This window comes from Halichoeres trimaculatus, unplaced genomic scaffold (genome assembly GCF_033239565.1).
Source record: "Halichoeres trimaculatus isolate MK-OKI-2021-1 unplaced genomic scaffold, fHalTri1.1 fHalTri1_scaffold_16, whole genome shotgun sequence".
NCBI classification, from domain to species: Eukaryota; Metazoa; Chordata; class Actinopteri; order Labriformes; family Labridae; genus Halichoeres; species Halichoeres trimaculatus.
In genome coordinates, this window is record NW_027437194.1 from 28612451 (window position 1) to 28636500 (window position 24050).

The following is a 24050-nucleotide window of genomic DNA, read 5'->3' on the forward strand; positions in this document are numbered from 1 at the left end:
GAAGAAGAAAGCTAAATGAATAACACTCACATTACAAGTTTTTTGAAAATAACTTTTGAAGATAAGTCTCACAATCAAATGATGTGTGGAGCAAAACGTGAAGAGCCCACTGATTATTTTATTTCATTGAAAACGTTGCTCTTTTTGTTCGACTCAAGCTGTGTCTTAATCTTTAAGTGGAGACTGTCTCAATACAGTAATTTTTTTTTTTTTACTATTAGTTATTGCTCTGTTAAATCCCCTAAACTATTACAACACCATGTACAACCATAAGATGATAATGTAAAAAAATGCAAGTTAAAAAAAAAAAAACCCACACCTTTGATATTCATCCTTTCCCAACAGATTCCCAGCAGACCATGACCTGCGCAACAGAAAGTAATTTCTGATTAACTCCCACTCCGGTTCCCCATTAATCACAGTGCAGCTCATAATCTCCTTAACTAATATTATTGTCAGGGCCTCTTATCAAAGGGATCTCTAATATACAAAACAACAACAATCAGAGTGGTGGGCATTTACGCATTTCACACCTTGGTCAGTACAAGGACAAATTGGTTTCGATACGGAACAGCGTGGTCTCCGTTTAGAGTGCCACCGTGGATCAGCCACGCCCCCGTGGCTTGACAGATCTCTTCAAAGGACGTCAGGGGGAGAGGCTGGGTTTATAAAACCAAGCCTCAGCCTCTCACCTGGAGCATTTGGAATCTACCTGGTGAAGAGACCATACACACTTGGGAACTATGAAGGGACTAGCAGTGGATTTCTCTTTCATGCTCCTTGTTCTTGTGGATTTGGGTCTCGGTCTGGCCGCACAGTCCTTTCCAGGGGTGCGTCCTGACGCACTGCTCCATGCAAAGAGCGGCGCTCTTGGACGCACTGAGCGCCGGCAGCATGCGCAGAGACTGCCCCTGTACATGATGCAGCTCTACCGGACCATGCTGACCGAGGACCGGGATAAGGCTACTGCTGCCGGCGAAGGACACACTGAGGACAGTACCGGTCTGCATGACTCAGACTCAGTGATCAGCCTGGTGGCAAAAAGTAAGTTTTCAACATTAATAGAGATACATAGAGAGACTTAAAGGGAGATGTTTCGTGGATGCTGCGTCCTGTTATAGTGTCCATATGCATGAGACATTTTCTGTTCATGTTACAGACGGATTTTTTAGTTAAAGCTACAACCTTCAGCCAAAGTAAATCATAGTCCATTATATGTGATAAACTTCAATCTATCCTTTTTTTTCCACTCAAATTTATTATCTGAGTACTAAAAAAATACACCCGAGAACTTATGTGACTCCTTTTGGTGAATGATTAAGTAACAACATGAAATTAGTCTCTCTGGAATGCACATTTTGGAAGCACAGAGTCAGATGATGTGTGTCAGCAAACCCTGCTCTTCCCCTGATGCTAACCACTTCTCTTCACTCTGATTTCTCTCAGGCTGTCATCAGGTTGGAAAGAGGTGGTCCGTCACCTTTGACATGTCCTCCATGTCTGCTACTGACACCATCCAACTGACTGAACTTCGCATCCGCCTACCAGCCTTCACAAAGTCTATCCAAGCCTCGGTGGACATCTACCACTCCCACGGGGATGAATGCCCTGGCACCAAGTGTCCAAAGAACAGGCTGCTTGTTGGACGCCTGAGAGCTCATCCCAGTTTGAGAGATTCCCCCTCCTCCTGGAAGGTCTTCAATATGACACAGATGCTCCGTCACTGGCTGCAGCGAGGGCACTCCGGCCAGGAAACGGAGGAGGAAGAGGTAGAAGCAAAAGATGAATTGCTGGAGCAGAACGAAGTCCAACACCCCACAGCTGATCGAGTGATGATGGTCGTCTTTTCAAGGCAAAACCCAAACGCTCAGCGAACGCTGATCCGCACAGCAGAGCACTCCAAGTATGTCAGCCTGGACAGGGAGCGGGTGAAGGCTGGTCCTGGTTCTAGGAGAGGGAGACGCAGGGCCAAGAGGCACCATCACACTCAGCAGCCCATACAAAAGGGAGTTGGGAGTGTTTCTGCCAGCAAGCACCATGAAGAGGAAAAGAAGGGTCCTCTCTGCAGGAAGGTGGACATGTGGGTGGACTTTGAGAAGCTCGGATGGAATGATTGGATTGTCTATCCCAAAAGATACAACGCTTATCGCTGTGAAGGAAGCTGTCCCACACCAGTGGATGAGACCTTCACCCCAACCAACCATGCATACATGCAGGTAAGGCTGAGCTGTAACGTTTTAAGACTGTTTAGTTATTTCACTGACCACACTGCTATTGACCTTCTGTGATGATGTGTTCTAATCCATATTCGCTTTGTCTCTCCTTCACCAGAGCCTCCTAAAACTTCACCACCCAAACAAGGTGCCATGTGTGTCCTGTGTGCCAACACGCCTCGCGCCTCTCTCCATGTTGTACTACGAGAATGGGAAAATGGTCATGAGGCATCATGAGAACATGGTAGTGGAGGAGTGTGGCTGCCACTGAGGAAACAACAGACCGTTTATCCGGTCAGCTGAGGCCCGGAGGAGTTTAAAGACACAGATCTGAGCTACTCAGAGGCACAAAGTGGATGCATGTCCACAGGCACTTTGAAGACATCCAGTTGGACCCTGGGACAGAGGCTGCTGCTGCACTGCAGGACATGAAAGACAGAAACTGCTGTTGAATGAGTCAGACCTCCAAACAGCTCAGAGTACGTCACTGGTGGTACTCTTTGTTGAGGCTTAGGTGTCCTGAATTGCTCCCCATCTTTTTCAAGGACTGATTAAGTATTAATCAAGTTAAGATGAAACAAGATCCAAACAACAGCACGGGAAGGTCCCTGATCTGAAGCACTATGGGGGATTCAAGGAAACAGCTCAAGAGAAGAGGTCTGCTGGTGGACAAAAGTTATTTCAGTGACTGAAAAGACAAATGTCAGATTTCTGTAAGCGCTTTAACTTTATTAAGATGTTTGGGTCACATTGACCAATTTGAATTTATGTTATGAACAGTAATACAATAAATTATTTTTAATCTTGAAATGTGCTTTATGCTTTTTATAAGAATGTATTACAGCAAATTTTAAATACCAACTGCACTGTTTCCAGTCACTTTCTGGGAGGTAAAAATGACCTCTAAGATGTCACGGTAAAAGCAAAAAGACTTTTCACAGCAAACTTTCATGAACATTTATTGATAAATTACCTAAAAGAGATCCATACAAACATTTGAAAAAAGGTTGCTTGTTTTTTCTCCTGTTAAAAACTCGATCCAACATGTGCATCCCCAAAACCACAAAATTAGATAATTAGCTGGTTGACAAAGTTTAAAGCACAACAGCAGACGATTCTTTTTCTGGAGATTTAAACTGAACAAATAACAATGCTCTTCTGTAGAGCTTTATTTGTGTAACATATTTTTAAAAGATGTATATAAAGTGATAAAATATGTCAAACACATTAACTACTGAGGGTTAAATGTCATAGACTTTAACGTGTCACAAGTCTTAAAAGTTAAAAATACTCTAGAATATAAAAACTTATTGTTGGGTTGGTAACCGTTGTTCTTTAAGAGTAAATCATGTTAAGGTATTTTAAGCATTACATAAAAGGCCTCTTGTATTTAGGGCAAACCTGAAATGAAATAATACAGCCAGGTAAGACTAGGCACTTTGTTCCACTTAATAAAACAAAAATATTAATAAAATGTTATTATATCTCCTCCTTGTGGTTGAGTCTTCAGATGTCCATTTCAAACTGGGCGTCTTCTGAAACAAAAAAAGACACTCCATGTGAGAAAAACCTGACATTTAAAGTCCACGTGACAGAACCTCTTTCCTCATCACAGTGAAACATACAGAAGCCTTCCTACCTGCGCTCTCCTCTGTGAGCAGACTGTGGTCGTTGTCACTGCTCGCTGTCTGTTTGGGCTGGTTTGTGTTGCTGGGGGAGTCTGGTTTGAGAGGCCTGGTGACTCCTGGGATATCAGGCATTTTTGGAGGGGTTCGAGTCAGAGGCGATGTCCTACACTGCAGGAGGAACTTCCTGTCGTAAATTATCCTGGTACCTGCAAGGTAAAGCAGCAAGAGAAATCACGTCACCTCATGTCAATATTTTACTTACAACGGCGTATTAGGGCCATTAAAGAAATAAAATAAATAAATGTATTTTTGAGAAAAAAACCTCAAAATTTTCAAGTTTCTAAAGTGCCAAATTTATGACTTTAGAAACTCAAAAATTTTAAAGTTCATCGAGTGGAAAATTTAAGACTCAATAAACTAGTAAATTTGTGAGTTAAAAAAGTCACAAATTTACGACCTTCGTCGTAAATTTACTGTTTTATGACAAGTCCCGTGTGTTAGTTGAAGCACAGGCACGGGGGATGCCACAGAGATGCAAATAAGCTGAAAAAAGCTAAGTTGGAAAATATGTAAAATTGAAGGTTGTTTTGTGACAGATATGGCAGATGTCAGATGTTTTCATGTGTCTTTGGAAGATCTATTTGTTCATCTTTGATCTACTGAGAAGTCCGAGTGGACTGTAAACTGTAATCGATTGCTCTAGTCTCCGCTGCAGAAGCACGAGATCAGCTGTTTACTTTTTTTCATTCCATTAATAAAATGCTCCTGTGGAGGAAAGTTCAACGACTCGCTCTTTCGTTGGTGTCCTGTTGAACCACACACCTCATCTGTATAGCTCCGAGAACCATCTATATGTTTGCAATATGTTTGCAATTTCGTTGTACTTGTTGCAATGACTAATAAAGTTCTATTCTATATTCCCGTATCTGCCCGCTGCGTTAAACTTCTTATAGGATAAAAACAAACACCTCCTTAAGTCCAGTGTGCTGCTTTCTTCTGAACAGCCCTATGGCACAACAACATCTTTTCAGAGCCCGTAAGAATTTGATGACTCTGGGCTAAAACCAGTAGTATCTCCTTATTGCTGAGATCAACTCCAAAGTACAATCTTAGGAGGCTTACAATTCGGTCCACTTACAGTGAAATACATAACTACGACGGCGTATTAGGGCCAAATTTGTGACTTTATTAACTCGCAAATTTACTAGTTTATCAAGTCATAAATTTTCCACTTAATGAACTTGCAAATTTTTGAGTTTCTAAAGTCCTAAATTTGCGACTTTAGAAACTCGAAAATTTTGAGTTTTTTTTTCCTCGAAAATGTATTTATTTTTTAATTTCTTCAGTGGCCCTAATACGCCGTCGTATTAACTAGATATAAGCCTAAGAGTCAGTTGATATTTGTCAGTCCAGATCTGCAGCTTAGAGTGTTGAAATTCTGCATTCACATGATTATAGAAAAGTTGTTACTGGTACTTTAACTTTCTGATTTGGATACTAAACAACAGCTGATTACTCTCATAAATGAAATTTATGCTACATTAAGATTCATTGAATCTGCTTACCCTGACTAATACTACTTAAAACTACTTATATTAATAAAATAAAATCAAAACTAAGAGGCTGGATCACCATCTAACAAAAGTAAATAGAGAATAGTTTTAAAAATGGATGATGAAAATGTAATAAAAGGAAAGTTTTGTACAAGCCACATCTCTTGAATCCAGGCTGTTAAGGGTTTTTTTTTTTTTCAATTGATGTTACTGAACTCTATTCATGACCATCCATGTCCATGACCAATGCTCTATATCTTCCAATCCATATCAGTGACCAGCACATGTCAGCACACCTTAGCTAACCCAGTTTTTTTCCTGTGTACATCTGTCCCACCTGATAATGTTGCAGGACACAGTATCAGTTTTAATGGACATGTGCACACCGTGTCACCATTCTCACAGCTACAGAAGGAACATTTCAAGCTTCATTATTATCTCCATGTTGAGAATTTCCTAAGAGATTTTTGAGTAAAATCCTGAAAAAAAAATAATAAAGTGATCAGACTACTCACCCAGTTTTTGTAATTTTGATTTGCTTAGCTTTTAGCTTAGCTGAACAAAACTATTAGGCATAGTATTTAAATATGCAAACTGTACTTTTCCACGTTAAGCGTAAACAAAAACAGAGGGTAATAGGAACTCTTTTGCTTCCAAACAGTTTTCTTATTATTTTATTATTATTTTCAGTTAACAGATCTTTCCATATATTTTATTTTGACCAGTGTGCTCAAAACTAACAAACATATGTCTGCACCTCAACAACTGCTTGAGGTAATAACAAGACTATAAATAGAATATGACTGAGAACAGGCCTATATTTGATCATCATTGATTGTGCAAGTCTGTTTTTAATCTCATTAAATAATAATGTAGTGCATTAAATCATTTTTCCCCACAATAACTTTTGTATTTGGGTGAAGAGGATTTAGGTATTTGAATTTCCCTAATCTCTGTTCACTGCAGTCTGAGACTTCGTTCACTACAAACACCTTCCGGACAACACTGTGGAAAAGATCTTAGAAGGGTTTAACTTTTACCTGAGGTGATCTTTTTTTATTTTATTTTACAACCGCTAAAGCTTAAATCAATTGACAAATGAATACAAATACAGAATGCCAGTGTCTCCATGGGGTCCGATGGGCTGTGTCTAAGAAGACTTTACATCTGATCCACTTGGCTGTGCCCTTGGCTAATACAGGTCACTCAAGCTGATACCTTAATTTTTCCATCTCTTTAAAAAGTCAGTTCTGATTAGATTAACATGTGAAAACTGTTTTCCTCATCTTCAGCTCATGCACAGATCGGGTGAGCGTTACCTCCAGGTGTAGTGCTGAACAGAGTTCCTCCTGGAGTCGTGGAGTAGTCCTGGGGCATGTGAGCAGCATCGTGGACGGCAACCCGCCTGACGGCCGGGATATCCCGGCTTCTGGTGGTCTGACCTCCCACGGACATGTCTCCTGAGTGGGGTCTCTAGAAGTGTGGCCTAAGGTCTGAAAGACGCTCTGCTACGACCGTCACGGAGCAGTGCAGACAGCCAACGTCTCCACGTGCTCTGAGCACATCCAAAACAACTTTGCGACTTCCTCCTAAAACGCCACATGGAGCCGAGGGCTGTGATTGGCCAAAAGCAGGGGGCGTCACAACGGATGGGAGTTGTAGTTTTTCCAATTCTGAAAGGCGCTCAGTATCAAACTTTTTTTCAACCAAAAAAACAAATGAGCTGGCAAACATATGGAAACTGTTACAAAATGAGGAGTAGATGTTTTTTTTTTTTTTTTTTTTTTTTTTTTTTTTTTTTTTTTTTTTTTAATAATGAAGAGATGGTGCAATGGCCTGGTAAAGGCTTAACTATTTTTTAATTCTTTTTTTTTTTTTTCAATTCTGAAAGGCAGACATCAGGACAAAAACATTCAGTCACTCAGTCTTTCTTTTCTCATTTAAGTATGAGGAACTAAGTTTAACATGGGAGAGACAAAGTGTGCAGAACCAACCAAGTACGGAACATAAAATAGTCTTGAGAGGTAAAAAAGTACGACAAAACCACGATCACACAAAAGCTAATTAAGGTTATAAAGGGCCACAATTCCTTAGATTGTCACCCCTACAAAATCTGTCTGAGTGGATCTGGCACATTTAACCCAGTTACTCCACAGTTTAACAAAAACATCTTTTTGCAGATGCAAACACAAAGTAATCCTTTTCTGGGGTTAATGTCATTTACAGTTTTAATCCTGTCCTGTTTTGTGGAGGGTTTAGGAAGCAACTACCGTCTAGTAATAACTTTTTTTACAGGCAGAGGTCAATATGCCAAACAGGTAGGCCTATCTATCTCTGTTTTTTATTTGGGAATCAACATTTCCTAAAAAATGAAGTAGAAACCGTAGAGGTTTGTCTATTTCAATAATGGATTTTAATGTTATATGAAATTCGGACCAAAATGATTTTATCCCTGGGCATTCCCAAAAAATGTGCCCGTGGTTGGCTTCTGGAGACCCGCATTTTCTCCAACAAGTAGTGTCCCCTCCTGTAAAGTGTGCTTTCTGCTTCAGAGTTACAAAACAGCAAATACAGCACTTCCAAACAAATTCTCGGTGCATTTCACACAAAATTCCACATATTTCACCGGCTTTCATTTGATATTGAAAGATTACCTTCTCTCTCCCACTTCTGTTTGATATATTCTCTTGGATGGAATTTCTTTTTCATAAGGAACTTATAGAGTTTAGAGATTATTCTCTTGTTTAAACAGTTCTGGTAAGCATCAATAAACAACTTTAATATTGGATCCTCAAGGTCCATTTCATTTTTTATCGTATGATCAAAGTAATTTCTTACCTGAATGTATCTATAAAAATCAGCTTTTTCAAGACCATGTTTTCTCTTTAAATACTCAAAGTAAGGCTAAAGTAGCACTGAAAAGCTTGTCCTGAGATGTTCTTCATAGTCCACTCCTTCCTTTATCCAACTCTGTCCCTGTCTCTGTGAAATTCTCGTGCCATAAACTGGCAGACATGACGGTGATCTTTTCCATTCTCAAACCATGACACATATTTCTTGAGCAGTGTTCATTTTTTAAAGGGTTTATTTAACAGTTCCTCTTGAAACAACAGGATACCTGAAATATAAAAACATAATGTAATTGAAAACTCTGATAACTACTGAGTACAAATAACAAATCTGATTAAGATTTATAATCAACGGCCTTTTTTAATTTAAAATTTTAAAGGTGAAATATTGTACTTTAAAAAATCTTAAGTCAATCTGTGTAGGTTTTGGATGTCCTCATGTCATGTATGAGGCGTTTGTCCAAAAAAACAGTTGAATCATTCATTTTGGCCTGCCATAAATCCCTCTGTTTCATTCTCAGGGACTAAATATGCAAACAAGCTAGGGCTTCCCCCGCCCCTTTTAGGAAGTAACCTGCAGGCCAAGCGTGCAATTTCATGGCTACTGTACTCAGATAAAAATGGCCGCAAATTATGTCATTAGGTTTCAGTCAAAGCCATTGTAAAGAGCCTTCATGAACACCCTGTAAATAGTTTACTATGACAATAGACACAAATATGTTATAAAGTCAACCATCCCCAGCATCTAGTCTGAACTGCGCACATATAAATCACCAAGAATCCTTATTATGGATAAAATTCCAAGTAACTGAAAGTTTGATATCAGCACGTAGGCGAGAACACATGAGACGGCACATTTGTCACATCTTTGTTTATTAATTCTTGTAAATGGTTTGAGCTGGTGTACAGGGTAAGATGATCTATACATATTTTCATGTCAGAAGGATTCTGATTGAAAGGCTTGTATACATATTCACGTTTGTTTATCCTCTCTCCAGGACAATACAAAAGAAAAGAAAACAAGTGGTCATAGCTACAAAGCCTCTACATTCCCCATGATGTGGGTGTTGGCCTAGTCTAGTTAATGCTTAAAGAACATCCATAACAACTCTATGAGGGTGCATAGCATTCTAATGAAATATATTTTGTCATATATTTATACATATATTTTCATAAAAACATATTTTTTGTGCATGTGCGCAGTTGCATTCCTTAGGATAGAGTAATATGATATTGCGTTTACATTGTCATGTATCCATTCTAAAGGAGTATAGGTGATCTCTATTCTTTGCAACACTTTTTATTTTTTCATTTTTTACAATACTCTTTCTTTGAACACGCCTTTGTTGGTTACAGGTCCTCTCAAGTCACATTTCTGGTACAAATTCATTTTGTCCCTCTTATCCATATATTTTGAGCCCAGCACCACAAACACACACTCACACGCACCCACACACCCACACACCCACACACCCACACACACACAGTAGAGGACACTGACTAGTTTATCCCAGATTACAAAGCGGAATAACTTTAATAATCAATCTTTGAGAAATATAAGGGCTTAGCATTATGCCAATGAACTAATTGTAAAATATGTTTGAGTTAAAATGAATAAATATATTATGTAGTATCTCACATAATCTGTATACTTTCAGATATATTTTCTTTATATTGCATTTTCTACATAATAGAGTGATCATCTTTAGGTTTCTTCACAGATTGTTTGATTTTTTGATCCTCTGTCCTTTGATGACTGTACTAACTGATGGAAGAACTGGAATTAACACAGGACAAGATGTCTGCTGTTATCTGATTTAATATAGAATAATCAAGTTTTTTCTGTTCTCTTGTGAGATATTCCAATGCAGCAGTTTTGTCTTTAAGCACAAGTCTGCCCTGGATCTTTTACAGTGAAGAAGACTTCTTTGTGATTTAAAAACTTCAAACAGTGTTTGATGGCTATGGATGGATATGTCAAATTGAGAGCAAGTCACCGTGGAGAATCATGGGATACAAAGAGTAAAGCCTTTTTTCTTATTTGTTTACCTGTTTGATGAAAAATGCTTCATTTGTTTTTTTAGAAGTGGTCAAAATGTATCTGGATAAATGCCTGTCGGAAATATGCCCCCTTTGGAAGCTCTACATGCAAAGAGCAGAGTTGATACTGACTACATACTCTGTCATTTTTGGTCTTCATTGAATCAAAGTGGACACCACTACATGCACGCACATGCACTCAAAACCACACTTACACAAAAACCTGCCTCAACACGAATCCCTAAACACTCCCGAAATGTCCCCCAAACCCAAGCCTGGCTCTGAAGCCCTCACTTCATGTCCCGTACGTGTCTCTGAGAGGAGGACTCAGGACATAAATAAAGGAGGAAAAGAATTGATTCTGTCAGAGCAGAACTGAAAACCTGAGTGGAGCTACAGTGGAAAACGTGATATGTAATAAACATGTGCTGTATCTTGATGAGGCTCTTGTGCACGGACTGGACATGGGAAGTATGTGCATATGTGTGACGTGTAACTAGTGTCTACATTCATCCATTCAGTGTCTCATTCATTCAGGCTACAGTAGCATTTACAGTACTTAAATATTGTGTTTGATTTCCAGGAAAATGTGTGCTACTATGATATGACCCCTTCATAGTGCTGCCTTCAGTTTTATGCATAAAGTAAGTGATGAAGGGTGGCTTACAGGGATGCTAATAAGACACACTAAAAACAACTTCTATACCCATTACAACACAATGCAGCCAGGTGAGTTCCACCTTACAGCACACTTCGTAAAATACATTAGTGTGAGATTAATAGATCCTGGTTTATATTTTGCTACGTTGGTGCTAAAAAAAGAAAACAACAACAAAACAAAAACCCAAAACAAACTAAAAACCCCCAATCCATCTCAGGCCTCCCCCACTGCTACCGCTGAGTCATCTGTTCTTGCATCAGGACATTTTCTGTGGCTCATTCACATCAAGGTCGGCTGAATCATTCAGATACAGCCCAAACCGACTCCCGTTCATCCAGACGGAGGGTCTGCTCACCGACTACTTCTTTCAGTTTCAGGTTCCTCATACAGACGCACAGATCCCTGGCTTCCATTTCTGTGGTAGTTGTAAGGTTTTATTGCTGTGGCAAACTCTAAAATCCTCTGACACTTAATCCTGACCATGTTTTTTTTTTTTAACAATGTAATGTTTTCTGGTTATGTGTCTATGTATACTGTGCTTTTATCAGTTAATATGAGTATTTGTGTGACTTCACAGTTCACGAGTCTGGGGTCAGTGATATTAAGAGGATCACAGTGCTCCCTGTCTGTCCTCTCAACACAGGTCTGTTCATATAGCGTAGCATCATGCTATTTCACTTTCAACCACTTCACTGGAAATCATCCAAACCACCACATCCCCATGAAAATCAGATTTTCCATCATTTCTCAGCTTATTTCTTTCTGCTTACATTTCAGCCATTGCAAACACATAGAGTGCACACACATTTACTTTTTAAATTAGATGGAGGAGCTAAAGATGCTGATGGAGGCTTGTGTTTCCACTGCATATTGACAGAGGCTACTGATAAAGACTGTGAAGAAAGATGACATGCCCTACTGGAAGAAACCACGGCAGAAGCTAGAAGAGGTCACAAGGAGGGAAACGTTGAACCTTTGTGGTGTAAAGCTGCTGCACAATGCAAACTAGAAACTGACTTTTTTTTTTTCAACAAACACATTCCTTGTTGTCTGAAAACCCATTTCTCCCGTTAACACGTGGGTTCAGAAAGCTTCATCTCCCCACCGAGGTGGAGCGCTGCTTTAAACTGAGGTGGACAAGTTTCAGAAACAATAAACAGAACAAGTAACAAAACACAAACTTTATCCACAAAGAAAAGACGTCAGCACGCGGACAGGAGCACTTACAAGCAGGGGAACGCAGCGGGTTTCTCATTCTAGCACTGAGCACGCCATGACATCACAGGGGCTAGAGCCAATCGTGATGAGTGTCCCAGCACGAAGCCAGAAGCAAGGAACACATGCGGTAGAGTTAGTTGCACACATACGCACACATCCACACACCGACACATGTCAACGTAGCATAGAGTGCATATATCACATAGAGAGTAATAGGGGAAAGGTCCAGTGAGAGTCGGCTCAGCAGAGGCGCAGCTGGACACAGATCCATCCGTCTGGGGACTTTTTGGCTGAAGTGTTATTGGACTCATCTTGCTCGCCACTTTTGTAGGATGGGAGGACTAGGTCCTTTTCACAACATGTGTCCAAAGTGTTGGCCAGCCCCCATCCCTTGTACCCCTTCAGTTTGAAGATAATGACAGTTCAAAAGGTCAAAGGGCATGCACCAGCAGTCATCATGCGTTTACAGTTCACAGGAAGCACTTTTTGTTGCTTTTTTCTTGGTTGTTTTACTGACATTTGTTTATTTTTTTGTATAAAAAAATCTTCATGCCATAGTTGAGTTGATGTTTTCTTTACAAATGTTATAAAACTACAAGTTAAACTCCTCTTTTTTTTCTCTCTTTCTTTTCTTTTGTGGTGCTCCATGGTCACACATTGAGGATGATTCTGTGTTTGTCATTTTGTAGGTTGCACGGCTTAGTCTTTATTTCACTCTTCCTCTCTTCCTCCTTTGTTCATTTTCCTCTTCGATCAGGTTGTGGTTTTTTAGAGGATGGTTTGGCAGTGGCTTTCCGGTCCTAGAAAACAGAGAGAAACACCTTTAGTAGTTGGAAGCAGCATAAATGATGATTTTTCAAAATATATATTTAATCATATCAGAGAAGTGAATGCCAAATGTGAGGTTCTATTTGTGAACAAAAAAGCAACAGAGCAGCATGTGGTAGACTACAGAGTTCTCACAAAGTTAAATATGATTCTTTTTCCAAGCACTGGGATGCACAAGTGCTTGCTGAGTGTCCCATACCTGGAGGACTGGGGTAGTATGTGTAATTCAGTGTTTAACTCTCCGCAGACTGGTGCGCTGCACTGACTGAGCACCCTTTCTCACATCCACCCCCACCTGGAGCAAGGAGGGAGGGAGGAGGGAGGGAAACAACACTCAGACCAGTTAACTCCTGAAGCTTCTTCATGAAACCAGAGCAGGAAAATAACTTGACTCTCCACCAGCCAGCCAGTGGTGCTCACTGACGTCCTTTCTATCACTTCATTTTAGGCTCTTAATGAACAACCAATCACCTTGAAAGAATCTGTCAAACACTCTCCTACCTGAAGAGCACAATTCACATTGTAAATAAACTGCATTTTATTAAGCAAACAAGGATTATACTGAAGGTGAAAATAAGGATAGCAGGTGTTAATGTCTGACTTTAGTACCAACATTACTCTGAAGCAACCAGGCCCTGCACTACAATTCATTTAATTCATTTAGAGTTGGTACACTGTGTAAAATGTTATTGAGAATGTTGGACGGTTTGTGGTTATTTATCTTATTCTTGAGAGAATTAGTGCAAAGACAACCAATCAGAGCCAGAGCCACGCATGTTGAAACTGAGAAATGTTATTCCAAGAAGAAGAATGTGCTCATTTGCATTTTGATGCCAGGGACGCATTTTAAAGCTTTTGGGACAGCGCCATGTTTCCTCCTCTTTTGACAACACTCTCTTTTATATTTGGGAACAGAGGGAACTTGTTTCCAGAAGTTTTGAAGGTGAAAATGTCCCACTCTTGGCTGATACAAACACTGAACACTTCTGAGTATCGCTGGTAACTTCTGTCGTGATCACCAAATGTTTTCAGTCAATGACAAGTTAAGACTGTGGGCAGGAAGGATTTGTGAAGCATGATCTGGATGGCAGTATGTGGATGGCGGTATTTATTGTTTTGCACTGGTGCATTAGTCACCCATGCCAAGGCCACTTGTGCATCCTTGAACCATCGGGATATTCTACAGTGTACGAACACACTCTCTTTACTTTCAAGTCCCACCTTAAACCCATTCGTTTTATTTAGCCTTTTCTGTTTGACCACACCATCCTCACTTCTTCTGTTTGTTGTTTCTATGTAACTGTGTTCTTGTTTTTACGAAACTATACTTTGCCAGATATTCTAATAATTGTTATTCTTCCTCTTTTTCTTCTTATAATTATTATTACACAAAAAGTCAGCTAGTTACTCTCCTCTTTAGAGTCTCTTTGGTGCATGATTTTCAAAAGAATGCTAAATCCCGAATAGCCAGAACACACAGGGCTGTTTTCCCTTTTGCTTCAGTCTAATCTTAAATGGACACCATGGCTGGGTTAATTACTGACATTCACAGAACAGTTTTAACCTCCATTTGAACACTTACTGTGATCAGAGACAATGGTTTTTAGATGTGATTACAGTGACTTCAGCAGCAGAGTCATGCCTATTTTTAAAGTAGTACCACCCTGACAGTTTGAAATCATAGCCATCGATTTTTACAGAGGTTTATTCAGATCAAATCTTTCCATGATATGTTGTACTGTAGATAATAAAATCCCATCGTATTTCATCCTAAGTCCTGATCTATTCTCTGATGTGATCAATAGGAGTTTGTAACTGAAGAGTCTCTCTAGGTGTTTGTCTTCTTTTTTTAAGCATAACACGACTTTTTCAGGGACTTTATTGACTGCGGTGGCTGGTGGGTGTCAGACAATTTGCAAAAGAAAATCTGTGAAGATAATTAAAGCACTGTTTTCTTTTTTAACTTCAGTTCTGATAAACATACCTTTGTCACTTTGTGTTATCCCTCATGGTAGTTATATTTCTAAATCTACTGGTAATATGTCATCTTATATTTAGCTTCATGAATCAGGCATGCTATAATGTTAGCATTTCAGCTATATTCATCATAGCTAGAGTAAAAAAATATATATATTTTTTTTTCTTCATCTAACTTTCACAACGCTGCAAGATCTTGAGTGTTAATTCAACTCCCATAGTGTTGAATTTAACACTTTCCCTGAGTTTATATAATTCCCACGGACTCAGAGTTAAATTTACACTTTGGAAAGTATTAATATTTTAACTCTCTCATAGTGTTAAAATTCTGACACCCACCGTGTTATTTTATCAAACTAAAAGGTGTATTTTTCACACTAAGCTGTGTTGTTCTGTTACACTAGGGGTTGTTAATTTCTAGCATTTACAATGTTAATACATCACCCATTCAGTGTGCTTATGACACTAAGTTGTGTTATTCCCTTATACCGAAGAAGTAATTTTGTGGTTTCATAGTGTTATTTTATCTCCCAAGTCCATGCCATGCAGCACACAGACAGACAATCTGTGCCATGCGGTACACAGACAGCCAGTCTGTGATGCGTAGAGCATGGACAGCCAACCTGTGCCGTGGAGTGCAGACAAGCAGTCTGAAGCATTGAGCACACGCAGCTTGAGCCCTCATATTGAGCAGGGTCTCATATCCACTGTGTTCCCTCCTCACACACGGTTACTAAACACTGCCACAGCAAAAATGACTTTGCTAAAACCATTGTCTTAAAATGTAAAGGAGCAGTTTTTTTAAGTTTGGTTACAGAGAATATTTAATTGAAAAGTCTGGAAATTTAGCTTAGCTTGTTTTGAGTTGGATTTCTACAAGGTGATGATTTGAAGTGAATCAAATTACTAAGCACATCAGACTTAAACCAATGATGTTAGCCCAACATAAAACATTTATTTGAAGAAACTGTTTGTGTGTGACCAATTGAAACAGTTTTATTAAGTTGGACCAACAGTTTGTTTTTACAGTGTAGTGTAGTTTTAGTCAATACTTTAAGCATTGAAGTTAAACCTACTTTAACCTTTTATTAAGTTCATCATGACTCAAATCATTGAGTGAAATCACTTGCCTCAATTTTAAAACAAAGCAGTTCTTGGCAAAAACTTCAGTTTCATTTTGATTGAATTAAAAGTTATAAACGACTCACTCATAATTTTTACTGAAACTCTACTGAGAAGGTTTGCTAACAAACAACTTCTGGGTTAACAGAGCAGATCAAAGGACAGGTTATTGTAAAAACACATGATTATTGTAACCATGAGTGAGGAGTGTTTAAAGTAACACTGTGTGGTGTTATTTTTCATCAACACTGCAAAGTAACTCCCACAGTAGTATGGTTTAACACCAGCATAGAGTTAGATACCTCAAAACAACACCAAGAATTTAACACTTTACTCTGAACTGGCCTAACACTGGAAGTTTAACACCAGGGGGTTTGCTGTGTTTGTCTGTTGGGATAGCTCTCATCTTTTCAACTTAAGGTGTGTTGTGGCTTTTGCAAAGTGCCTGACATCTATCGGCCAATGTGATTGACTCTGTCCCAGCTGCAGTGAAATGTGTTACTGGCATTACACTTCAGATTGGCCCATTATTTTTTACATTAAACAATAAACATTTCCAGTTCCAACATCTGATCTGTTTTTTACTGTTCTATTCCAAATCAAATGTAGGCTTTAAATGCTTTGCAAACCGTTATTTTCTGTCTTTCATCAACGTTAGATAAGGTATCCAAACTCTTTTAGAATTGGAAATGAATTATCTACACATATATAGAAGTGTCAAACAGATATTTCTGATGAACTTAAGGCTGGTGGCTTCTGTTAGTCTCCCACTATTTGAGCCAGGCTTTGTGACTTCTTCACAGTTACACCGTCAGTGTTCAGGTATTTAGACACTTTGTGTGGAAATGACTCGACGGAGATGACTGGAATGAGACTGACTCACCTTACGGGCGAGCACTTTGCCCTGTTCCGAAGCAAACTGTGCCTCAGTAGCATATTCCTCTTTCTCCTCCCTCTGAAAATAAAGACACAGAGTTAAGTGTCAGGCACAAATCAAAGTACTTAGAAGTTTTTTACCCAAAGCACCGGGAACTTTCTTAGAACTGCTTTCAAGGAACTTAATATTTTAAAACCAAGATGAACCAAAACAGTGAACTAAACCTTTAGAATTAATCCTTTGCTTACTAAGACAAAAATAGTCTGAAAGGACCTATGTCTTTGAGCTTTTGCCCTTTTTTCCAGCCATACGTAAACTTGAATTTTAACATCTCAGCTTCTCAGCTCTCTGTCAGAATTGGAACTTTTTAGATTTGGCAAAAACGTGATAGTTCTTTGGTGCTGTTCAAATTGTTCTGATTGAGACAGAGTTACGGTATTAACACTCCGGGCCAAGGTAAACACAGCACAAGGACTATCCCAGTAGGTAAAAAGACCATTCATAAAGGTGAGATACATCTTCCCTATCTCTGGTGAGGGTGTGCCCTTCTCTTAGACAGTGTTGTGGTACTGGTTCTATATCCACAACTGGGGCCAACAAAGGTATCAAATGAGGCTGTTTGCGCCTCCCAAAAGCGCTGAGCAGTACAGCTCTGTTCATGAGGAGTTTCTTTAACCTAGGGTTTCTCCCTGTTCCCCTGGTTTGTCATTTTTCACCCCCTCCCCAGAGACCCACTCTATCCACTGTCCTGTACCCTCGGCAGACCAGCCTGAAAATAAATTTATGAAAAACAAGCTTGTTTGAGGCCAAAGTAATATGTCCTTCAGTCCAATCAAATGTCAAGGACACAGTGTTGCCAACTCCTCAGTAAGGAAAGTCACTATTGGATGTCCCAAAAGTCACTTAATGATGCCATCGCCTCATTTGCATATTGCGTCATTTACATGAAATTGTCATGGACGCTGAAGTAGAATAATGGGAGAGACAGAAAGCAGGGAAAATCCACTTTAATGAATCTTCTGCAGATTATGTTTTTTTTTTTGTGTGTGTCAAAATATCCCCCCTCCCCCCTTTTCATCCAGGCTTGTGACCAAAAACCAACCAACAGAGGCAAGCATGAAGTCTGCTCTGGCTGCAGCTGGGAGAAGACTGTGAGTGTCTGCCTGTGAGTGCTGTGGAAAGGGAAGAGGCCCTGCACCCCCTGTTCAATGAGAGGAGTAAGGCTGATGCCTGCTTTCCCCTCAGAGTCTCCAAACAGCTAGAAAAACTGCTAGATTTTTCTCTAGTCACTTTTTTGACTACGAGTGGCTAATTATAGCAGTCGCTAAGTTGGCAACACTATCAGAACAGCTTTTATTTCACCACAAAGCTTTTAGATGGTCTGGCACAATTTGTCCTGAAATAATACAAATTAGTCCTGGCAGTATTTGTTTTAAGACTGGATTATGGTAAATCTATAATAAGACATCTCTAATAAGCCTCAGACTCTGCTTGAAACAAAAAAAATAAAACAGGAAAAGTTCCTTGAAACCCAGTCCCTTGGAAAAGTTCCTGCCGTAGAAATGCAGTTATACTTGCAGAACAGTTTTGCTTGCATTAGAAATGTAAAAGAAAACCAAAAAGTATTGGTCATGGCAGATTCTCCTCATGTGTTGCTCCACACAACACATTATTCTGGTCGGGTTGTGACTTCATCAAAATCATCAGTTTTGATGATGACTGAGTTATTTAGTGGGGCTACATTTGTTGATGAAATTCAAAAACGATAAAGAGATGGACAAAGATGTTCCCTCTTCAGGCGCAGGAAGCGGCGGTGGTTGTCGTGGCAACCTGACCTGTCCCCGCCTCTGCTCCTGTCCCCAGGAACGGTGGCCCATCTCCTGGTGAGAGAAGCCCAGCCCCTTGTCAAAGGGCTGTGTGCCCTGCAGGAGACGCCCACGCAGCACATAAGAGTAACCCGTGTCACACACCGGAGTCAGCAGAGCCTCCTGGGCCACGCGCAAGCCTGCCATGCTGCCGTCACGCGCTGATGACACTGAGCCCACCCAGCCCTGCAGGGTGTCCTTGTCTGGTAAGTAAGGTTGAAATGCTCCACCGCCAACCATACTGGACACCAAAACACAGGAGAGCACGAGAGGGAGAGAAGAGAAAGACAATCAGATGTTAAGATTGAGGAGAAATGTGGGTCTTATGAGAAGAGTTTACGATCAGGGTTGGTTTTTCATTACAGTCAACATACCGGTTATCCCCGTTGTGCTCTGAAGCCCGACTCAGCCCCGAGATCTCACATCGCTGGGCATACACCTGCTGGCCTGCAACAGAAGAAATTCCTTCCACTGAACCCAGCCCCAGACTTTCACCTCCCCCTTTAGCCCCCACTCCACCTGTGGCAAGGGCCTCCCCCCTCCTTCTGTCTGACCTCTGACCTCCCAACTGGCCGTTAAGGTTGACTTTTGGAACGGCACCACTGGCTCTCACCCTGTCCCTCTCTGCCAGTTCTGCTGCTGGCTCCATTGGCGCCTCCTCCTCCTCAACCTCTCCTTCCTCCTCCTCCTCCTCTTCCTCCTCCAGCTCCATGATGGAGCCACTGGCCCCGCTGGCTCCGCTGCTAGGGCGACCTAAGCTGCAGGGCAGGGAGAGGGTGGCGCCCTCTGAGTCGTCAGCTCGACTGCTCCCTTCCAGTGACGAGTCTTCCACCGCCAGCGAGGGGCTGACCCCTGCTGGCCACACCTGAATGTCCGACATCTCCACAAGTGTGTCTTCCTCTGTGGTGGCAATTGGAGCGCAATCAAGGCTTGAGACTTCCTGCCAGTAGGGCTCCACGCCCAGCGGGGATGGCAAGCTATACTGCAGAGAGGCCGGGGACAGCAGCTCCTCCTGCACCAGCCCATAACCTGAAGGGAAGACAGGGGCGAGACAAAAGAAAGACTAACACCACGCAGGCACAGCCAGGGGGGTGGGGGGTGGTGGTGGATCGACTGTTTCTCCAACCTTTGAGGAAACAGTGGGGCTCAGCCCTGTCCCAATACACCAGTTTGGAACTGAGTCCAATTGCATCAAGTCTAGCAGGTTTCCTTGTGGATCTGGATTCAGCAAACTAGGATGAATGATACTTCATCCTTCAGTTTCAATCATAGACCAGTTTAAGAGCTAGAGTGGTTGCCTTTTATTTTGAAATCTTTTATTTTTCAATATTGATTTGTCTGGTTTTAGATGCGTTAGTGTCATTGGGACACAGCAGGAAGAGAAAGGTGTGGGTTAGAGGGGCTGGTATGTCATTCATTATCTGTGAGGTGAACTGTGCAGGGCTCCAGGTTTTACAGTGTAAGAAAGGGAATCTGCAAAACAGACACTGTGTTCCTTTAAAGGCAAAAAAACAGGTGAGTCTTGATTCAGAAACAGCAGAGACTGTTGGGTTGGCACGACAAAACATGTATCACTTGTAACATCTGTAGAAAGCAGTCCAATGGGATTCTGGGATCCTTGCTGGAAAGCAAACTGAACAAAACGTTCATGGTAGCTAAGAGGGTAGATATTCAGACGACTCAGAATTGTTCCTTTTTTAAATGCATTGCTATTTGAAAATCAGAGGAGGCTTGGTACAGACCTTTTTAGTAAGGTATAAACAGAATATTAGACAAAGTTCTTGTCTGAATCATTTGACAGTTGTCTATAAAACATCTCTATTATCGTACCAACCCTGGTTGGAGGCTCCTGTGTGGGGGTCAGCAGCATCTTGCAGATTGTAAAAAGGAAAATGCAAGTAACTGTTGCTCTTGCATTGTCCTGTGGTTTCACAGTCATGCATTCATATTTCTGCACCTCAAAAGTAAAAAAAAAAAAAAAATGAAGTTCATAATAATTTCTCTCAACACACAGCAGTGGACACACTTCAAACCACACACACACCAGACATCAGACAATCTGACTCTGCTCAAAGGGGTTTAATCCTGTTTATTGCTTGGGTTTCATTTAATTCTGAAATGATGGGGTAATCTTTGAAAGGTGTTCATTTGGTGAACCCATAGACTGTATATAGAATGGATAGTGTGGCTCCGCCATTTATCATTGTACGGTTTTGAAGCCAAAATACCTCCGTCTCAGGCGCCACCATTGTAGCAGTTTGGAGCCAGAGTCTGTGCAGTAGAGACGAAGATGGATTCTGGGAGAATCTGAGTGGAGCTGGGTGACAATAATAATATTTTTTTTTCTTTCAAGAGTCTAATCACTTCCTGTCTCTACCTCCCGATATATTTTATAATCCCTAAAAAAATACACGAAAACAGCAGCTGTCAATCATCGTTAAATGTTACATAAAGCCTCGTTTTTAACCTCGTATAACTAATGAAAACGAAACTTTTCAGAAAAAACAGGACTTGGAACCAAGACAGCCAAATGATATCTTCAAATCACCACAACAATTGGACGTGAGAAACATTTCTACGAGGTGTACTCACTTTTTAAAGTTTGACCACAGCCCATCTGGAAAGGCTGGAAAGCTGGATTTTTAAACCCATACAGCAGCCAGTCACCAGGGGGAGCAGTTTTTGCGGAGACCTCACTTCGAGCTAAGCAAGCTGACGTCCGTTTCTTTTACAGTCTATGGGTGAACCTCCTATGACTCTGGGAGACTTGACGAGTCGGTTGGTTGTAACGAGCATAGATGCTTAATTTAAATGCAGAATAATTAAAGCCAAAATAAATCAAGTTAAGAATTTAAAAAACAATTCAAGGTCAACTTCAATTTTAACAAAAGAACATCTCTAACTGCAAAAACATGATTTAAAAATATTAGGACAAGTAAAAACACACTACAAAATACAAACAGGGGTTATTTATTTATTTATCAAATTATCATTATAACTTCAGGATTGTTTAAGGGTTTCTTTTTTAATGATCTTTTATTTGCTTTCATATACAAATATAAGGAAAAATATGTTAGTTAAATATACGACTCAAACTTATCTGGATTTTTGCCTCTCATATAACAAAAAAAGTTCTTTGAAGTACATGCTATGCTAATAATTGCTGTACCCCTGGTGTTAATTCTGCTCTTGTCTGGCAATTCCATTGTCTGACAATGGGATTCACAACTTATACTGTGTCCAAGCTGAACAGTCAAATGTCTGTCCATTTAAATAAACAGAAAACAGTAAAGCTGCATTGACCAGAGATGTAATGTAAATGTTTTTCTTTGTAACATGTGTTTGTATAAGTGAGTGGAATAATTCTGATTCGTTGTCAGACTAATGAGTCCTGATGACAATGAACTGATAGAAGGTGAACTTGAACAATAAAGGATCACTTCCCCTCAGGAAGTCAGGATGCATTCACCATGTTGTGTCTGAGTCTGCCTCCAGCTGCTGAGCTAACAGGGCAATGGACCAACATCCAGACACTGCAGCCATGCTTAACTGGAGTGTTGCTGATATGGAGCTTAAAAAAAGATGACTTGTGAGGACAACTTTAAGGTTTTCAGACAAATCTACCATGATGAATAATCAATGTAACTTTGAATGTATGTCCTCTGCCATAAAGTACTGAAGTATTAAAATCTTTAATACATGCTCATATTCATAACCTATAGCCATTCAGACCAACAAGAACTATCTTTTACAGTCCTAAAATTTATAAGCCCATTTCCGCTTAATTATGGTTTTAAAAAGGCTTTTAGATCATCTGGATACTGTCATTAAAACTCCTCACGAATGACTTTTATACACAGATCTATGTCTAACCAGCTAGGTCCTCACACTAGTTCGATGCCTCTTGAATTGAAGCCGGCCTGTGTGTTTTGGGAGAGCAGCTCATGATCTACATGTACAGGTCTATGAAAGGTCATGAAGTTCAGCTCTGTTCAATAGAAGGGACACAGGTCACGTTCCCTGACAGTCGTTTCTCATTTTAAAGCTTTTGTCAATTTCATGACAGGCAGACTTTATCAATCATCTGTTCCACGACGAACAAAATCTACCTGATTATGATGTCCAAACATCAAATTTAGACTCAGGAGACATTTTCAGTTTAATTTTCACTATTTCGGTTTGTTGGATCACATTTGTCCAGGGAGTTCCCTAAAGTTTCAGTTGTACAGCTCTACATTGCACCTTGAATATGTTGACTTTCTCAATTTGTACATTCTTTATTTTTTCTCATATTTTTCTTTTTTTTATAAATCTGAACTTTTTAAAAATTCTATTTCATGGAGTGTACAACTTCTAATCCTGTATCATTTGAGTACACTGCAAAAAACTGAAATCTTATCAAATGTGATTGTCCTATTTTAAGTAAAAATTGTCTTGTAAAACTTGATATGAGCTACATTCACCCAGTCAGTCCGGAAAAATGTCTTGTTTTAAGTTATTCAAAGACAAAAATGAGGTCTGATGTGCTTGTAACAAGTAAAAAAGTCAGCCAATAGAATAAGAAAAATTTGCTCTAAAATTTGCTTCAAACTAGAGTAATGTCTTAATACAAGGATCTTTTCTCTTGTTCCATTGGCAGATTTTTTTTTTTACTTGTTACAAACACTTTTGGTGAGTAATCATTTTCTGCCAGAGCAATACAACATTGGAATTCAATACCCAACACTATCAAAGACATACATGAATACTCCACTTTTATATCCCATCTCAAATTGTGGCTTACAGACAACTATAGGTGTAGACACTAATCCCGGACAAATGGGAAAACCTGTGTTGGATGTGACATAGTCATTGCTGCTGCCTGCCTTAATGTAATGTCTTAATGTAATGTCTTATCCGTGCTTTGAATGTGGCCTTTATGATTTCTTCACCCTTTGTTGTCTCAGTCTGGCCTTTTAATGCATGAATTGCTTTGTGTCTGTTCTCATTTTGTGTGATAAGTTGTATGTCTCTTCTTTTTGTTTTAGGCCTTTTATAACCATACATTTTATGTATTTTCTTCTGTATTTAATTGAATCTTAACTTTTGATGATTACATTGTAGGCTGCATATTTTACAACTGTCCGGGGACTACAGCTAGAAATTAGCCGTACAGGCTAAAGTTGCCTCTTTTACTGAATAGTAGATTAAAGGGGACTGTCCACGAAACAATAAACAAA

At 40.0% G+C, this 24050-nt stretch overlaps 3 protein-coding genes across 11 annotated transcripts in view; 1 reads left to right on the plus strand and 2 right to left on the minus strand.

Annotated features, from left to right (window-relative positions):
* Nucleotides 1–712: 712 nt before the first annotated feature.
* Nucleotides 713–3340, plus strand: ndr1 (nodal-related 1). The gene is made up of 3 exons (XM_074689734.1): nt 713–1044; nt 1447–2216; nt 2332–3340. The coding sequence occupies exons 1-3, from the start codon at nt 744–746 to the stop codon at nt 2482–2484; spliced, it is 1224 nt and encodes a 407-aa protein (XP_074545835.1). The 5' UTR covers nt 713–743; the 3' UTR covers nt 2485–3340.
* Nucleotides 3308–6985, minus strand: LOC141805052 (eukaryotic translation initiation factor 4E-binding protein 1-like). 2 transcript variants are annotated; one of them, XM_074689736.1, is made up of 3 exons: nt 6714–6985; nt 3853–4047; nt 3308–3745 (listed from the first exon to the last, which is right to left on the minus strand). In XM_074689736.1, the coding sequence occupies exons 1-3, from the start codon at nt 6847–6849 to the stop codon at nt 3720–3722; spliced, it is 357 nt and encodes a 118-aa protein (XP_074545837.1). In that variant the 5' UTR covers nt 6850–6985; the 3' UTR covers nt 3308–3719. The 2 variants fall into 2 exon arrangements, with proteins under 2 accessions (XP_074545837.1, XP_074545836.1); XM_074689735.1 differs by having other exon boundaries at nt 3308–3748.
* A 2123-nt stretch (nt 6986–9108) lies between these two features.
* Nucleotides 9109–24050, minus strand: part of ank1b (ankyrin 1, erythrocytic b) — a 123863-nt gene continuing 108921 nt past the window's right edge. For 3 of the 8 annotated variants that reach the window (XM_074690447.1, XM_074690446.1, XM_074690445.1), the window contains 3 exons: nt 19445–19860; nt 19206–19278; nt 18937–19072 (listed from right to left, as the gene is read on the minus strand). In XM_074690447.1, coding sequence (XP_074546548.1) covers nt 19237–19278; nt 19445–19860 — 458 coding nt within the window. In that variant the 3' untranslated portion in view covers nt 18937–19072; nt 19206–19236. Of the gene's footprint in view, nt 12963–13189; nt 13286–16972; nt 17045–18936; nt 19073–19205; nt 19861–24050 lie in introns of those variants that run through there. The other 5 variants (XM_074690444.1, XM_074690443.1, XM_074690449.1 and 2 more) reach the window with 4 other exon arrangements.

Coding starts and splice junctions, on each gene's coding strand:
- LOC141805052 (XM_074689735.1), bottom strand. CDS start 6,849: ATGTCCGTGGGAGGTCAGACCACCAGAAGCCGGGATATCCCGGCCGTC. Junction 4,048..6,713: donor GTTCAGCACTACACCTGGAG/GTAACGCTCACC, acceptor TTTACCTTGCAG/GTACCAGGATAATTTACGAC. Junction 3,749..3,852: donor GCTCACAGAGGAGAGCGCAG/GTAGGAAGGCTT, acceptor TTTTTGTTTCAG/AAGACGCCCAGTTTGAAATG.
- ndr1 (XM_074689734.1), top strand. CDS start 744: ATGAAGGGACTAGCAGTGGATTTCTCTTTCATGCTCCTTGTTCTTGTG. Junction 1,045..1,446: donor GATCAGCCTGGTGGCAAAAA/GTAAGTTTTCAA, acceptor GATTTCTCTCAG/GCTGTCATCAGGTTGGAAAG. Junction 2,217..2,331: donor CCAACCATGCATACATGCAG/GTAAGGCTGAGC, acceptor CTCCTTCACCAG/AGCCTCCTAAAACTTCACCA.